This window comes from Phallusia mammillata, chromosome 4 (assembly GCF_965637545.1).
Source record: "Phallusia mammillata chromosome 4, kaPhaMamm4.hap1.1, whole genome shotgun sequence".
Lineage (NCBI taxonomy): Eukaryota > Metazoa > Chordata > Ascidiacea > Phlebobranchia > Ascidiidae > Phallusia > Phallusia mammillata.
In genome coordinates this window covers 20,405,877-20,422,617 of record NC_137255.1, presented here as the reverse complement: position 1 = coordinate 20,422,617, position 16,741 = coordinate 20,405,877, and the positions used below count along the sequence as shown (strand labels likewise).

Genomic DNA, 16,741 nt, shown 5'->3' with positions numbered 1-16,741 from the left:
AAATCAATAGTAACAAATATACAATCACAATATAAACCATAACACTTTAAAGTGCAGGTAACTTTGACACCAATTAAAAATATTTGCTGTAATTAAGAGATGTAAATTAAATTTCTTACTTTCATTTAATGCAAATATGGTTTGATATAGAAGTTTAGAGTATTAATTATGTAACTCCTACATTGTTACTCTGTCTGCAAAATCAACTACAGCGCTTTGTTTCAGTGAGATTTAAGATTAACATATAACTAGTAATGGCTAATGCGAAAGCCAAAAAGGTTTTTAATGAACTAATTGCTTCATGTGACACTTTTTTGTTTGATTGTGATGGGGTTTTGTGGCAAGGCTACAACGCTATTCCAGGTAAAGCTTTTCAGCTGTAACATGTATTTTCCGGTTAACATGATCATAATATATTTTAAAGGAGCAGCAGCTGTTGTCAACTTTTTAAAAAAATCCGGAAAGCAAGTTATATTTGTAACCAACAACAGCACCAAATCCCGTGATAAATATGTTGCTAAATTGTCTTCACTGGGGTTTCCATCAGAGAGAAAAAATACTTTTGGAACTGCATACACAAGTGCAAAATACCTCAAGGACATTGCCAAGGTTGGTAACTGTTTAACTCTCATATCATTGTTTGTGGCTTGTTGACATTTAATCAAGGTTTGTTAAATATTTGTTGATTACCAGACAAGTTTAAACCTCATTTGTCTGACAAATTTTTAATCTTTGCCTGCAAGTTTTTTAAACACATTTTTTTAAGATTAATGGAAAGGTGTATGTAATTGGAAATGAAGGCATTGGAGAAGAATTAGACAACTTGGGGATCGAGCATTTGGGCATTGGACCAGATGACACCAGTACAAGTCAAGACTATGATGACATAAAAAGGTGGACATTTGTTTTGAAAATAGTTAATTGTCTTATTTTAGATTTGTTTGTCTTGTTTTTGTGCCATAGATTTATTTATAAATGGCAAACCAAGGTATAAGTTGCAGTATGATTGAAGTGCGTCTTAAAAAGATTGCAAGACTTGAAAACCTTCAATTTAGGTGTGAGTTACAAGAAAATGTAGAAGCTGTGTTGGTTGGGTTTGATGGACACATCAGTTTCTCAAAACTGATCAAAGCTGGGTCATATTTACGGGATCCCAACTGCATTTTTGTTGCAACTAATGATGATAGCAGAGTGCCTTTGGGTATGCATTGAACTGTTTCAAAATAAAAAGATTTATCTATATATATCAGTATCACCATAAAGTTTTGGGGGTATTTTGGGCCAAAAAGTTGGGAAACACTGGATTACTGTATTCATTTCATTTTTAAGGCTTTAACTTTGTGATATACTTTAACATTTATGACAGTACTGTCTCCACATTGGCAAAGAAAACCAGCATATTGGGTATGTAACATTTTAGGTGACAGTGATCATATTGTACCAGGAACAGGGGCAATGGTGAAGTCAGTTTGCATTGTTGCTGGAAGAGAACCAGATGTATGGTGTGGAAAACCTGGAAAACTCATGTTTGAATGCATACAAGTTGGTATTAGCAATCTGTTAATTAAAGGAGTGCCTAAACTAGCAATAAAACACAAACTTGGATAAACATTATGAATTGTTGGTTCAATATAAAGAGACCTGTATGTTCATCAAAATGTGCATTGTATTTGCAGAAATCACATGACATTGACCCTGATCAAACAGTAATGGTTGGTGACAACATGAAAACAGACATTGTGTTTGGAAAACAGAATGGTTTGAAAACACTGCTGGTAGGCACTGGTGTTGCCACTGAAGAAACTATAAAAGCTATTCTTCAAAATTCCGACCCAGCATTAAAGGAGCAGACACCAGATTATGTTTTGCCATCACTTGGGGATTGGGCTGACTTTTGCTCCTAGATGACTTCTGCATATACTCGCCAGGTCCAATGGTGCATAAATCTTAGCCCTGTGGTGAGATTTTTGCATTGAACTTTGTGAAAATTAGGTAATTCGTACAACAGACAATAAATGTCCCCAAAAGTGCACTTTTTAAATTTTAACTGTTGTGTAAATTTTTACAATTGTTATTTTTCGGTTTATGTAGTTTTGTGTGACCAGACTTTTATATGTCAGGAAGGAAGTATTTAGCTTGATGCATTTATAGAAACTAGACATTAACTTGGCAGCATAGAGGAAGCAACATATATATTTCATGCGGTACACCAGGGTTATTCAACGGGGGCGATTTTGTCCACCAAGGGGGCGACGGTGACAAATTTGGAAGTTGGGGGGCGATTTCAACATTACTGATTATTTTAATATGTACAAGAACTGTGAGACTCAGCTAACTTTAACTTGCAAGCAGATATAATTCGTGTTGCTAACAAACACCAAGGATAAGGGACACATCAGCTTAAACGTGTTGCTATTTGAATACATTGTGTTTACTGGTGATTTTTTGTACTTTTTGTGATCTCGTGAGCAAGGTTGGGCATTTAATTTGCCACAGGGGACACTTTATTGCGGCTATGTATGGTGACGGGCCATACTTTTTTAATACAATGGTAATGAGCTTTACCTCAAACTTGTTTCGCTTTTACACTTCCTACAAGCGCTTCCCAAACTGCGAAGTATTTGTATTATTTGGACTTCTGCTCTACAGAGTACTGCCCCATTGTTTTCAACAAAAGAAGGCGATTATTGGCGCATAATCGTAATATTGTTTTGTCTATGATGTAATAAATTTTAACAAATCTTAGATGCGTTAGTTAAAAGAAGTGCGTGAAAAGGACCTTGCGTGTTGTAGTAGCAATTAAATTAGGTTTTCGCTGTTAACTGAAGCTTTCGTGTTGCTGACTGAATCTAACCGCCCACGTCTGCTCAAAAAGCAGAACTTTTATAATAACAATCTCATAGGGGGGCGATTTGGAAACAGTGCCTTAATAAGGGGGCGATTGAGCCAAAAAGGTTGAAGACCCCTGCTGTACACTCATATTTCTCAATGGAATTTCAGTTGATAATTGCTCCAGGAACTAAGTTTCGCCGATCAAAAACGTAAAGAATGAACATAAAAAGAGGCAAATTCAATGGAGATGAGTGCTTTAAAAAAACTAACCCTGAATTTATTGGGTGTCAAGCAGAAAAGGGATAAATTGGAAGGCGTGGTTTTACAAACCTCGATAAAATGTTTTTTAGTTGCATATTATGAAATAATGTATTAATCTAGCGGACATCGTCGAAATAACCTTTGTCACGGATCGGTAAGCACAAGGTCTTTCGATTACCACATGTTGCATAGGCCGCTTGGTGACGACTGACGATGACGATCACATCTAAACGACGCCAAGAGTGGATTTGTTTTTGCGTTATAAAAAATGCTCAAACATTTAGCAAAAAATGCTGCAGCATGGGTTTGCCTTACTATGGGATAGGAATAGGATTGGTGTAGTTACAATACGTTTGTTGTTAATGGTGTTGCTGCGGACTGTGGAGATTTACAATTGCAAGTTTAGCGTCTTATATAGAGAGAAATGTTGAAGTTAAAATAATTTGTTTCTAATCGTGTATTGGTGGAATCAGCTGCTGTTAAGTTGGGTTTCAGTACTGCCATTGATCATTTTAAAATGTTGTAAGTGAGTCAGTTAATTTAATAATATTTCCAACAATGTCACCACACATTCACACAATATTAAGTAACAATAGGAACTAAGTTGATAAAATGTCAGCCAGCAAAGCTGTCCCAAATAATTGCCATGTTTGGTCCAAAAGCAACACAAATTGAATACACTGTTGCTGCCAGGCATAATGTATCAACAAAATTTTAGCTCTTCCAAACAAATTATTTATACATGCCAAGTATCACTTAACTTTACAAATGGTTTTCATTTTACAGTTAATCATTTGTTGATGCAAATGTAATGCTGTGTTATATGTGTTAATAGGCTTTGGTTGGGTTCTATGTGTTATCAATTTTGTCTTTTTTAAACAGTGGAGCGTGAGTGATATGGTAAAGGCTGACAGTTTGTGCACCCAAATTTTGACAAAACCTGCTTGCATGTCAAATAGGATTCACCTATTAACCCAATTATTTGCAATCACAATGACTTAGCCCAAGTTCCACAACACAGCATCAGACTGTTTGCAAAAGAAGAAAAAAGCAAGCTTGCATATAAAGAAAAACTCAAAATGGGAAGCTGTGAAAATGAAGCTGATCTGTTTGAGTACAAAAAAAAGTTTGACCAATCATATCTCGATGTTGGCCTAAAACGACCAGAAATGGGAGGAACTCATTGGAAACCTTTGGTGTGTAATATATAGACAGAAATGAAATTATTTTTTGCTGAATAAGCATATTTTTACATGTTTAGGATTCTGCTGGATCACAAGCCAACATGGATTCAATAGATATTGTTGCTTTGTCTCAGCGCCCTTTTTATAACCTATTGCATATTCCTGGATTGCAGGAAAGGTATTGTTTGTCTGCACCTATCTCATACCAGAATTTGTCACAACTAAACCTATTTGTATTTCAGAGATTTTCTTACAAAAACATTTTACTATTGTTATGTGACAACAACACGTCGAACAGACCACAGATACCCTGACCCTACTTTAATGCGACAAAATATTCTTTCAGATGAAAGGTTATATTTTTATTTAATTTAATACAACAATAGTGTTTCTGATCTTAAATATTGTTGCAGATTGCATCACGCTATTCAAAAAACACTGTGCACCACTGAAAGTTCCAGTGACGATGTTGATGTTAAACAGGAAAAGAGATTTGAGAAACAAATGATGGAAAGAGCATCTATGTATCTTGATGAAATGCTTGCCACTGTGACATCTAAAGCCCTAAAGTAAGCATATGATTAGAATCAATTTGGACCTAGCATTACACAAGTATTTCATCTCTAAATTGCTCTTTGTTTATATCTTGTTGTTGTGAATACTCTTTCTTGTTTTTATGTAAGTAATGTTTAACATGGAATATTACATCCAAATGTATTTTTTAGGTTTAGTGGCTGGTTGTGTTTGACACTTTTAAGACAATTGACCTCATCTGTGCACTTACATCAGGGTCAGTTGGAAGTATTGCGAACAATATCTGAGGTAAATGACTCATTAACTGTTTTCAAATGAAATATTATTTACCTTGTCTCATATTTTTGTCTTTTAGGGCAACACCCCTGTGCTCTACCTGCCATTACACTTTAGTCATTTTGACTACATATTAATGACACTGTTACTATATCACAGTGAAATTCGTTCACCTTTTGTTGCCAGTGGAAACAACTTAAATATACCGCTTTTTAGGTATGATATTTTTCACGAGCAAACAAAGACTTTGTATTGAATCATTTTCTTTGTATTATATTTGCTTTTAACATTTGAAGGTCTGTTATGCGCCGAGTTGGAGGATTTTTTATAAGAAGGAAAATTGACAGAGGAAATGAAAAAGATTACATTTATCGAGCCGTGTTAAACTCGGTAAGCTTTTCTTTCTTGAGTTTAAAGCACTTGAACTGGTACTTGTAATTCATTATCCATTGTTGAGTATAGACTTCATCGATTTTGACATTGATTGTGTATTGATTACACTATTTTGTTTTCAGTATGTCACTGAGCTTCTGAAAGAAAACCAAAGCCTTGAAGTTTTTATTGGTAAATTAATAAGTTGTTTTTCAAGCTTGTTTTACCAAGATATCTACTATTATTTGACACTTTTTCAGTGATTTTCTTTATTTTTTTAATTTGTAGAAGGTACAAGAACTAGAAGTGGTCTTCCAAATCAACCAAAAACCGGCATTTTTTCTGTTGTTGTGGAATCAGTATTAAAGGGTGTTATACCTGATGTCACTGTAGTGCCTGTTTGTGTGAGCTATGAAAAGTTGATGGACGGAAACTTTGATGGAGAACTGATGGTTTGCAATTGCCAACATCCTTGCATGTGACTTATTGACATCAGTCATATGTTTGTACTTTTGTCCCCAGGGTCAGACTAAAAAGCCAGAAACATTCATCACATCAATATTTACCATTGCCAAAATGGCTTGTGGTTTCTATGGTCACATTAGAGTGAACTTTGGTGCTCCACAATCATTGAAGGTTTGCCAATTAATTGCACTAAACAAAGCAGAATTAAAACAGATGTTTAAAGCTTTGGAACTTTTTTAGTTTGATTAACACTTATAAATTGCCTGCCATGTAATATGTTCCAATTTTTCAGAAAACCATTCAAGAAATCCAGTCTTCCCCTTCATGTGCTCTTCCATTGTTAAAATCTTTGCTGCCAAGATCAAAATCTCTGTATGAGCAAGTTACTCTTGTAAACAGCAATCATACCTTTTGTACTGAAGTAAGTTGACTGTCAGTCTATATGTATGTTGTTCTGGCAATTGTTTTAGGCTGACATAAAATAGGACAAATTACTGGCTATGAAATGGAAAAAACAAAAATTTGTACCAGCCTCACTTTACCTGTTACCACCATAAAGTGTTTAGAATTTAACACAATATAGATTAATTATGGGTCCCCTTCCCTGAAGGGGACACATTGATTTTACTCAAAATGTTTTTGTTTGTTTTTCTTCTACCCAAAGTTTGTCCGACTCGTTTTTCCATCAAATCCTTGATGGATTTGGCTGAAATTTACACAGATGGTAGATGTAGTTATGTAGATGTGCATCCCACTTTGTTTTTGTTCATAACCCCAATATTTACCCCGCTAACCCCCTAAAATGGGTATTTTTTCCCCGAAGTTTGTCCGACTCGTTTTTCCATCAAATGTTTGATGAATTTGGCTGAAATTTACACAGATGGTAGATGTAGTTATGTAGATGTGCATCCCACTTTGGTTTTGTTGATAACCCCAGTATTTACCCCGCTAGCCCCCTAAAATGTTTTTTCCCCTGAAGTTTGTCTGACTCGTTTTGCCATCAAATGCTTGATGGATGTGGCTGAAACTTTTACAGATGGTAGATGTAGTTATGTAGATGTGCATTCTACTTTGTTTTTGTTGATAACCCCAGTATTTACCCCGCTAGCCCCCTAAAATGGGTATTTTCCCCCGAAGTTTGTCCGACTCGTTTTTCTATCAAATGCTTGATGGATGTGGCTGAAACTTATACAGATGGTAGATATAGTTATGTAGATGTGCATCCCACTTTGTTTGTCCGGATAACCCTAGTATTTACCCTGCTAGCCCCCTAAAAAGGGTGAGTTTGTAAACAATGTCAGAATTGGCAAAAATTTGGATAGCTTGTAAAGTATGCCAATTATCGTTATTGCGCCATTGCAGTTCGGGGGTTGTTAACTGCCCTTTGACGTCAGAAACATTAACGATTGTTGCTCAAAACACCTCTAGTGGTTGAAATTTTAAACGTTGGCCGATTGGACTGAAATTTTGCAGTACTATTGATTGAGTCATTGTGGTTTCCTACTTTTAAGTTTGTGTGTGTTGAACCTCAATTAGTTATCCTACTAGCCCCCTAAAATGAGTTTTTTAATTTAAATAGTTTTTACTCCATATAGCATATTTAGATATGCACAGTACCAATCACTGTGTTTGTCTTCACAATACCAAACTTACTCATTGTTATCTATTGAATTGTATTATTTTCAACTTTGCATGTGTGGGGACCCATGAGTTTTTGCTTGCAGAAACAACCAAGGTTATAAAAGACGATGGCTAATATGGGACCCAATACAAAATAAGCATAGGAAATATATTTATGTTTTAAAATAGATCATAGTGTATGTGCAAGGGCAATATGTGCCAAGCCACCCTTCTAGTTGAAAAAGGAAAAAGACTGAACTTAAAAACAACTAATTCTGACAAGTTTAAAATTTTGCTCAATCAGTTTGAACTTGTATTGGAATGCTAGGGAAGTGTAGGCATACCATGTTGAACTAAAAAAAATTGGACAAAATGTGTTGTTTTGACCATGTACTTTTCTTCACACTCACCATAAGAATATTAATTAACAAACAATTAAATTCTGACTGCTTGTTCCACAGTTCATGCATGCTTGTTTGTTTTCTGGCACCAACAAGTCAGCATTCAAAGTAGCATCAAAGTCCAATGCATCGCTGAAAAACAAATCACAATTAATATGTTTTGCAAACAAACTGATTAAATACTGTTCTCCCTGTTTGCAAGTGTTTAGTAAATACCTTTACCACATAATAAATTGTGGTTGCAGCGAGCTGTGAAAAATGCCGCCTCGTCTGTAATTACGTTTAGGCTTTAGCGGTGTGGGAAATAGTCAGTTGCGGTGTACAAACACGGAAGCCGCTGTATCGCGATGTACAAATCAATCTGTGTGACGTAAAAAATACGATTTTTTTCTGTCCAATGCACATGAACAACAGGAGGCATTAACACTTAAGCTTCCTGCAAATAAGTACCACGTGACGTGAACATCACTCCACGGCACCTGTGGTTTATTATTCAACAGCAAGGCGCCAGCCGTCTGATCAACACAAACAGGCGACGGAATGGTGTTAACCGTTAAATTATTCATGTTTTTATGCGTTTCAAATAGGAAATCGACATGTTGTGACGGCAGGAAGCGACGCTCTAAACCGGGTTAATATCTACCAAAACAATTAGCAAACGCAGCGGAATTGATTTTGCTGTCACGGCTAGGCTTTGCGACTTTATTCACTGCAGATGCGGTCTGTCACAGTCGATTTATAATGGCCATTTCACAGATGGCTTACGGCAGGGGTGGGCAACCTGCGGCCCGCAGAGACGCTTGGATTTCAAAAGTACTGGCAAACGAGTCCAATTATTTCATATTTTTGAACTGATTAATGCGCCTGATGGTAATTTTCTGCGACCTGGCAAAATGTGGCTAGGATCAAATACGAATTATACTTGTAGTTAAGCATATTTGGTAAGAAACCAAGCAAAATCACTTTGTGTTATACACATGTGCGGCCCGCGATCCAATTTTGACATTTATAATTAGCCCTACAGTAACAAAGGTTGCCCACCCTTGGCTTACGGTGTCATGTAATAAAACTTTAAACAATGCCGATCTAGCTATTTATGACGAGTGGACATCTGGGTGACGGTACTAACGAAAATTAAAACAAGACAAAACAAACGTTTGACTGCTCTGTTCAAAAAGAGTTGGTTTGTGTTTTCAATAGTAGTTCGCTAGTAAAATATATCTGTCCATACGATTTTACCGCAAATCCCCATTGTCACTAACTGGCGGGATTCGTGGACCACTTGGAAGGAAACCGTTACTGTTAAGTGCTTTTGTCTAGAAGACTTGACCGGCTTAATGATGGAACAAAGCCAACTATTTAAATGTAGGTCGTTGAAGATTTGACGCTCTCAAATCGGACCTTTAGCGGTTTATTCTTAAACACTTACGATGTACAAACGTACACGCACCTTTACGGCAACTGCAGTTAAAAAATCGACAGAAAACAATTCGTTTGACGTTATATCGTTAAGGCCGGCAGATACATGAATTAACACAATTGCCATGAAGTCGACGGAATCCCCACGACGTAACACTGCATGTCATGGTGCGTTTGCTTTGTATTTCTTAAAATACAGATTGTAAGGTTCCGCCTAACAAGATTAGTAACTGCTCTGTTTTCGGGGAAATCGTTAAGCCATATGGAAGCGGCTTAGAGCGGCCATGGTTACCTCTTAAAGAGCGAGCGCTGTGCGCCAGACGACAGAACCTTGTTTACTGCAAGGTTATTGAACAACTACGCCCCATAGGTTGTTAAAGGTTGTCTGTGTTTGTTGCTTCAACTTTTAGTTCTAGCTCCCGCTGCCTTGTTTCATATAAATTCTTTCAACTGCATGATTTTTGTGTAGTAAACCTTGTAGTTGATTTACGTTCAGTATTTTCTTTCAAACCTGTAGTGGAATAGCTTTGTTTGACTATGTTTATAACCTTTCTTGTAATATGCAAAATGGAAGGCCTTTCTTGTCATCGCATGCCAGTACCAAACAATTTCTTTTTTGTTGAGAATACATATTATTTTTCAGACTGTTTATTATTTTTGAAAACTTTATTTAAGTAAAATCATTGTCCTTAATCACACTTCAGCATTAATGTCAGAATTGTATTGTTGTAGGCCAAACGATCTCGTTCCACCCCATCTGTGGATTTTCCACTGTCATCTCCCCAAGCTGGTGTAACACCACATCTTCACAAAACACAAAAGCCATCTTCCTCACAAATCCTTGAAGATTCCAAACAATACCAGGATGACAGAGAATTAGTGACATTGCTTGCAGAACGCATGATTTACAGTAAGCTGGTTACACACAAAAAAAATTTCTATGTTTTTAAATTGATTTTGTTAATAGTTTTGTAGTTGTATTCGGATCTGACTTTTAATGCAATACGTCAGGGGTTCTTAACCAGGGGTACGTGTACCCATCGGGGGTAGGAAGCACTAAAGCAGGGGGTACGACATGCAGGGTGAAATCATACCATATTTAGACATATTTGTAAAGAATACGTAACAAGTTACTTTGTTATATGTCTAAAACGGGTTGGTTTTGTACTACTTACAATACTGTTTTAATGCATGCATCCAACACGCAAGTTATAAATAGCTATTATTAAAATTATGTTAATTCCTATTATTACGATTTTATTACCTTCCATCGGCTGATTTAGACAGGGGGTACGAGACCTTTATGAAAGCTCAAAGGGTACGAGCGCTAAAAAGGTTAAGAAACACTGCAATACGTATTATGTTTTTACTTTAGATGGGGTTAAGTGCAAAGCATTTATGTCAACCAACATAGTTGCATTTCTCTTGCTCCACCACTTCAGATCTGGGGTTACCATGCCAACACTTGTGAGATACTTTCGTCACTTGGTCACCGATTTATTGACAAGAAAGAGTGACATTGGTTTTACAGGTATCAAATGCTTATTCTCCACAGAACTTTTTTTTCCACTCAGTGAAATTCTGTATTATGTAATATTTAAGGAAATATAACAAACTATAAATGTTTGTGTAAACTTATTGCGTAGAAAATGTCTTAACTAATTTGAATGACACACATTTGAAAAAAAAACATTGTCAGTGAAGTGTGCCATCTGACAACTATCAGTTCTGCCAACTGATGTAGACTGATGAACAATGAAACACCTAATTTTGTAATTAAATTCCACTGAGCTGTTTTGTACAAACAAATATGATAGATGCTGCAGGAGTTGATTTTTTTGTAAAACACTTTGTTGCTTCTGCAGGTGAATTTAGTGAGGTTGTTTTGCATGCGGTAAACCTCCTTGGTACTCGTCTGGTGACGCTTGACTGCTCATCACCAACAAAGCAAAGCAGAAGTTCCAGTTACCTTAGTCTCAAAAGTAGGCACAGTGCAGATTCTGGACTTGACATTGACGATGTACCTGCTAAAGAATGCAGTACAGCTACCTCTTCGCCAGTAGAACAAATAGAAACTCCCGACCTTTCAGATAGCGATGTGCCACCTGGGGCTACCGACCATTACACTAGCAATTCTTTACCTACTGGGGTATACATGAGCTTGTCAGAATCTGGGGTTTATGACGATGGCCAGCTGGTTTCAACCACAGATGACAATCTTTTTTCAGAGTCTGATGATTCAAGGTTGGCAAAATATTTTGCATGCCCTGATTTGTCTTGTATAAATCTTACATATGTAACCATTGATAACAACCATTTTGTGCAAGTAGATTTTTGTAAGTTTGGTGTGTTTTTTGTTTTGTATCAGTAAAAGTAAATTACAAGTGTACAATATGAAGTATTGTAGTAATGTTTGAAAATACAATCGAACAATGCCTAGGGACAGGTTTTTTAAGGTTTGGTTTGGGTGACCGCTAAGTAGTTTTAAGAGACCGCAAGCGTTTCATTTAAATACCAAAAAATAGCCAAATCCAAATTTGGGGAAACCGATGGAGAAATTTGAAACGGTCCCCCAAAACACCTTAAAAAAACACTGCCTAGGGATATGTATTTTTTGCGTTTTGACATCTCTTCAAACTAATCTATGCACGAAACAAGTATTATTATTTTATTTTACAGCATTGCAGAACTTTGTCCTCGTGGTCTGTCTCGAACACATCGATCCAAACAGAATGACATTTGTTTGTTTATCAAACCTGTTCTGGAAGTGCCACAAGTGTTTGAGCTTGCTTACTACAGCAATGCTTTGACCCCAGTTTATGCCATGGAGTCAGTAGTAGGTATGTACCTAGTTTATGATTTTAAAACTTGCCAAATGTCACTTGCTGAAGAAAACATACCTAAATATTTGCTCTGTAATGATTTGTCATTTCCCACTTTTTTGCAGCTCTTGCTGTCGGTGCTGTCCTTGGTTTCCATTTTTCCGTTATCGAAAAGCAGATAGAATTATTGAAGAAATCCACAACTGGAAAATTTCTTCGGCTTGACATGGATGACATTCCAGAATGTGTACAAACATCTTTTTTGAGGTCCTCCTTGCAAGAAAGAAGCTTAGAGCTTGTAGATCTATTGCAGATGGATCTTATATTATGTGATGTAAGTACGGTAATTTATTGTCTTTAGTTGCTGGCAAATCTATTCAGAATAAAAATTGACACTGTTAACCCTAAAACCTATGCCCTTGGCTGAGCAGGTCACTGACAATCTTGAAATTGTGGTCAACCAAGCTATTGATTCTCTTCTGTCAAGTGGTTGCCTTGTCAGTCATGAGTATGGAGTAAGTGCTTCTGTGCGAAATTCTGAAAGTGCCAGAGATCTTTGCTTTGATGCGGATGATGTAGACACTTTCTCAGATCAGTGGTTAAAGGTAAAATTGCTGCTTCAGTTTTTGCGTGCTTAGGACAACATGCAAGCCCCAAAACCTAATAGTATTGTTGACCATTGAAACACGATTATATATTGTACTTTTATAGGTCCATCTTCCATCAGTTCTACAATTAATTTCCAAGCAGTCAATTATGGCTGGACATGTAGAAGGTTATATGGTGGCCAGCATGCAACTCTATGATCTAACTGCCAATAATTTACCTATGCCTGAATTGCAATTGAAACAGCAAATGATTGCTGCTACACAAAGTCGCATTGTGAAAGCTACCTGTGTTCGAGGTATGATGCCATTCTGGTGTGTTTTGATTGTTATTTCTAATTTTTATGAAATGTTAGGCTTAAATATTCAGATTGTACACAAGTTTTGTTTTATGAATTTAATCCTACCAATGAACCTTTTTCTAGCTGAAAGCTGTTCCAGTGATGTGATTATGAATGCTATTCGAAGTTTTGAATGGAATGGCATTCTCGTACGCTGTGACCCAAACAACAAGAGCTTAAAGCTAACCTCTGACTTTGAGGATTCAGAAAGCATTTGTAACTTGGTGTCACGGATATCAATGTTCATGCTGTAACTGTTCCTTGATAGTACATCACTGTGCAAATGATGTTTCCACTACAGGATATGCAGAGAACTGATGCACTCAAGCTATCTCTTGGCTTGGTATCAAAAGTAGAGATACTACCAAGTCCAAGTTTGGCCTATTTGTTTAAATCTGGTCCTGGTAGTATCTTGTCAAGTGGTTAAGATTATATGTGTGAGTAAATAGATGACTGGTGAATGAAAAGGGAGATTTATGTATGCTACCTGCTTGATTGCCAAACAAACTTATTTCTATTGCAAGCCAACAACATATGGTAGGTAGAATACTGTGGATAGTCTTGTAGCAATAGTATTGTGCATTAATGTTTTTGTTGTGGACATTTGTGTGCAGGCTGCTAAACAGTTCAGTGGTGACAATAATTGTCAAATGATGCAATACTGGACAGTGTTGTTTTTTTTTTAAATTCACTTCTTTGATCAGTAACCAAAATGACCAATCCGTATGTCAGACTGCTTTATGAAAATGCTTGCCCATGTTTTTTATGTTTTTTTAGCAATTATTTATTGATTGCCCTTTGCGTCGCCATAAATAAACTTGTTCAAAATGGCAATCAGTGCTTTATTGCAAGTCTGTAAACCAACAAACAAAAGAAAATCAGAAAAAAACACTGTTAGCTGTTAAAATTGTTAATCATCTTGCTGCATGATAAAACACTGCTTGAAGATGTGAATGCATTGTTGAAGACTGAGGAACTTCAGTTAATCGTTATATACTAGGAGGCAGATACATTTGCTTCTATATAATCATCTTTGTCCACTGCTACATGCCCCATTGGCATTACATCCGGTTTCACTTTATGCAAGTAACACATAGTTATAATATGCAACTGTAGCATGCTGCGGTCGATTGGTGGCTTTTCTTTCTCAAAGTACTTTGTGACAAAATGATACCAGGGAGGTTTGGGCACAAACGGTGCTTCCAACAGCTGCAGTTCTTCAGGAAAAATCACGTCATCATCATCAGGAAAAACTGTGCCCTAATCATAAATCGTATTTTTATGATCCAAATCAAATTGTGTTTTGTTATACTAAGAAAAAAAAACATTACCTGATTTACAGTTCAAAAGATTCTGACAAGAAACAGAGTAACAGACAAGCCAATATGTTTGTAAAAACCAACGTTTAGACACAACTTATGTCAAGTCAAATAAAATGTAATAATACAGGTGGCCGGCCTTTCTTGACTTTTTCGATACTCACACTTGCTGCTTTGGTTTTGCATTTCATTTGAGAATGACATAAGATGTGTCGAAACGTCATGCTTTTATACGAATATACCGACTGGTCTGCTTGTTTTTCAAAAAACATTCATGTGGAATAATTTAACACCACTACCCAATACCATTATTATTTGGACTGTTTATCCAAAGGTTTTACTACTTGCATTGATTAACATGTAAATAGAAACATACCTTTGGTATAAAATCGTCGTCTTCTTCCTCTTTAAACCACTGGTATTTGCGGTACAAAAACCCAACAGCACATATTGTAACGCCACCAGCTATTAGAGATATTTCAAATTTACTGCTCATGTTATAAGACACATATAATACATGGTATTGCACACCATAAAAGGCTGGAATGTACGAAGAACGAAAAGTAGCCTAGTCAGCAAACAACTCCATTGGGCCATAAAGAGTTGTTTTGGGGGACAACCCCTACTGTTACGCATCATTGATCTGAGTTAAGTTTTTTTTATTTACTTTTTCACGTGCTTCGAACCCAGGACACTACCGGGGACGAATCCCGATCATTTTTTTATGTTAATACGCTTTTATTATACCATCCAAACTTGTTTGCTGTGTAGTACTCATCATATATGCATGCCGTAGTAAAAAAATCGACATTGATTGAATGAAAGGGATGTGTTGCTATCCTAAACAAACCCATGAGAGAAAATATTTTGCATGAAAGCTATTTCAGACTTACTACAAATTATGAGTGTATAATTTACCATGTATAATTTACCATGCATAAAGCATATATTGCACAGAAACCATTTTCACTCAATAAAATTATAACTTACTGTTATTCATAACCTAACGAGCATTAGGCTACCTTCAGTTCAAACATCCCAAATGCATCAGTCTTTATCTTGTTCTGGCCCGCAAAACGTATTTTCAAATTAAAACTAACAAAAAACTTTAAATCGTTGACAATAGTGAAGAGTCACCACTTAGCAACCAAGACGTGACGTAACGACAACCCGCAGATTTCCGCTGTTGTGATTGGCTGAAAAAAACCTGTTGTTCGAATTCGGAAACATTTTGGAATTCGGAACTTTTATGCGGTCGGGCAGAGCTACTAACACGATACCTCCTGGGAGACCCAAAAGTGCCTAATTTTTGACAGGTGGCGCAAAGAGCATTTTTTACATTTAAAACGTTATATCTTCAAAAATGCTCACGGTTAGGGCTATTAGGGTCGGGGTAAGGTATTAGCATTTAAAATTCAATAAAACTAACCCAAAAAATTAGTTACTAATGTCAAAATTTTAAAAACTTATTTCCCAACTCAACCCCTCTTTAACCGCTAAACAAAAAATTCAGCGCTTTACGCCCTCCTTGTGAAAGTGAATCTCCCGGGAGGTATCCTGTTAGTAGCTCTACCAAAGGGTCGCGCAAATATTATGTCTTCATTATGGGGCGCCGTTGTCGAATAAATTAAGTTGCCGCAGGTTAGCTAACTTGCGACGCAAGATAGCTAAGTTGCCGCAAGATAACCTAACTTTTGGCAAGTTAGCTAACTTGCAACGCAAAGTTACCGCAAGTTATCTATCTTGCAAGTTTTTTGGTTGTTTTCAAAACGGCTGACTTGAATACCATTTAAAATTCATACCGTTCGTCTGTCTTAGGAAATGAATGCCTGTTCTGGTAGATGAGTATCATCATGATGTTGTGGAGCGTAACATATCACAGCTGGATGACTTTTGTTTTGCTGATTGGCGCTTGCATTCTATGGATGACGAATGACCGGCCGAAAATCACACTCATGTGTTCACCTGCGATTGCAGTGTATGGATTGTTGTTAGTTTTGCTGCAGTTCATATATTCTTTAGATTTAAATGAGTCTGAGCTTCCGACCAAAATCAATCAAACCAATTCTCAAAATCAAACCACTGTTTTAGATTTAGCAGCTTTTGGTCTGAAACATTACACCATACCGTGTTTACCGAGGTGCTCAGGTTTTGTATTTATGTGGATTTATTTTGGTTCTGCATCAATTTGTCTACATCAGAAAGCATGGAGGTTCCAGGGGTGAAGTTGGGCAAGCTTCTGGCTCAACTTGGACTGATGAAACGGCTTCCTGGCTGATGGGATTGTTTT

At 36.7% G+C, this 16,741-nt stretch overlaps 3 protein-coding genes across 4 annotated transcripts; 2 read left to right on the top strand and 1 right to left on the bottom strand.

The window, feature by feature from the left end:
* Position 1: 1 nt before the first annotated feature.
* On the top strand, positions 2 to 2,090 carry LOC145222953 (glycerol-3-phosphate phosphatase-like). 2 transcript variants are annotated; one of them, XM_080089214.1, is made up of 6 exons: positions 2 to 363; positions 425 to 609; positions 767 to 894; positions 1,056 to 1,201; positions 1,445 to 1,542; positions 1,677 to 2,090. In XM_080089214.1, exons 1-6 carry the CDS (start codon positions 255 to 257, stop codon positions 1,902 to 1,904), a joined length of 894 nt encoding a protein of 297 aa, XP_079945340.1. In that variant the 5' UTR covers positions 2 to 254; the 3' UTR covers positions 1,905 to 2,090. The 2 variants fall into 2 exon arrangements, with proteins under 2 accessions (XP_079945340.1, XP_079945339.1); XM_080089213.1 differs by having other exon boundaries at positions 1,421 to 1,542.
* A 1,826-nt stretch (positions 2,091 to 3,916) lies between these two features.
* Positions 3,917 to 13,966, top strand: LOC145222951 (glycerol-3-phosphate acyltransferase 1, mitochondrial-like). Its single transcript, XM_080089210.1, has 19 exons — positions 3,917 to 4,289; positions 4,355 to 4,455; positions 4,520 to 4,630; positions 4,691 to 4,846; positions 5,003 to 5,099; positions 5,167 to 5,303; positions 5,384 to 5,477; positions 5,603 to 5,651; positions 5,748 to 5,911; positions 5,982 to 6,095; positions 6,217 to 6,345; positions 10,097 to 10,274; positions 10,740 to 10,895; positions 11,230 to 11,608; positions 12,044 to 12,204; positions 12,312 to 12,520; positions 12,618 to 12,791; positions 12,898 to 13,090; positions 13,217 to 13,966. Exons 1-19 carry the CDS (start codon positions 4,173 to 4,175, stop codon positions 13,384 to 13,386), a joined length of 2,889 nt encoding a protein of 962 aa, XP_079945336.1. The 5' UTR covers positions 3,917 to 4,172; the 3' UTR covers positions 13,387 to 13,966.
* Positions 13,951 to 15,094, bottom strand: LOC145222954 (uncharacterized). Its single transcript, XM_080089215.1, has 2 exons — positions 14,828 to 15,094; positions 13,951 to 14,392 (listed from the first exon to the last, which is right to left on the bottom strand). Exons 1-2 carry the CDS (start codon positions 14,945 to 14,947, stop codon positions 14,129 to 14,131), a joined length of 384 nt encoding a protein of 127 aa, XP_079945341.1. The 5' UTR covers positions 14,948 to 15,094; the 3' UTR covers positions 13,951 to 14,128.
* Between the last annotated feature and the right edge of the window lie 1,647 nt (positions 15,095 to 16,741).

What these genes read in the sequence shown, in the direction of transcription:
- LOC145222953 (XM_080089213.1), top strand. Translation starts at nt 255, where the DNA reads ATGGCTAATGCGAAAGCCAAAAAGGTTTTTAATGAACTAATTGCTTCA. An exon ending in ACCTCAAGGACATTGCCAAG is followed by an intron (nt 610 to 766) that starts GTTGGTAACTGT and finishes CATTTTTTTAAG; the next exon opens with ATTAATGGAAAGGTGTATGT. An exon ending in GACTATGATGACATAAAAAG is followed by an intron (nt 895 to 1,055) that starts GTGGACATTTGT and finishes CCTTCAATTTAG; the next exon opens with GTGTGAGTTACAAGAAAATG.
- LOC145222951 (XM_080089210.1), top strand. Translation starts at nt 4,173, where the DNA reads ATGGGAAGCTGTGAAAATGAAGCTGATCTGTTTGAGTACAAAAAAAAG. An exon ending in ACTTTGATGGAGAACTGATG is followed by an intron (nt 5,912 to 5,981) that starts GTTTGCAATTGC and finishes TTTTGTCCCCAG; the next exon opens with GGTCAGACTAAAAAGCCAGA. An exon ending in TCAGAGTCTGATGATTCAAG is followed by an intron (nt 11,609 to 12,043) that starts GTTGGCAAAATA and finishes TTTATTTTACAG; the next exon opens with CATTGCAGAACTTTGTCCTC.
- LOC145222954 (XM_080089215.1), bottom strand. Translation starts at nt 14,947, where the DNA reads ATGAGCAGTAAATTTGAAATATCTCTAATAGCTGGTGGCGTTACAATA. An exon ending in ACGACGATTTTATACCAAAG is followed by an intron (nt 14,393 to 14,827) that starts GTATGTTTCTAT and finishes ATTTATGATTAG; the next exon opens with GGCACAGTTTTTCCTGATGA.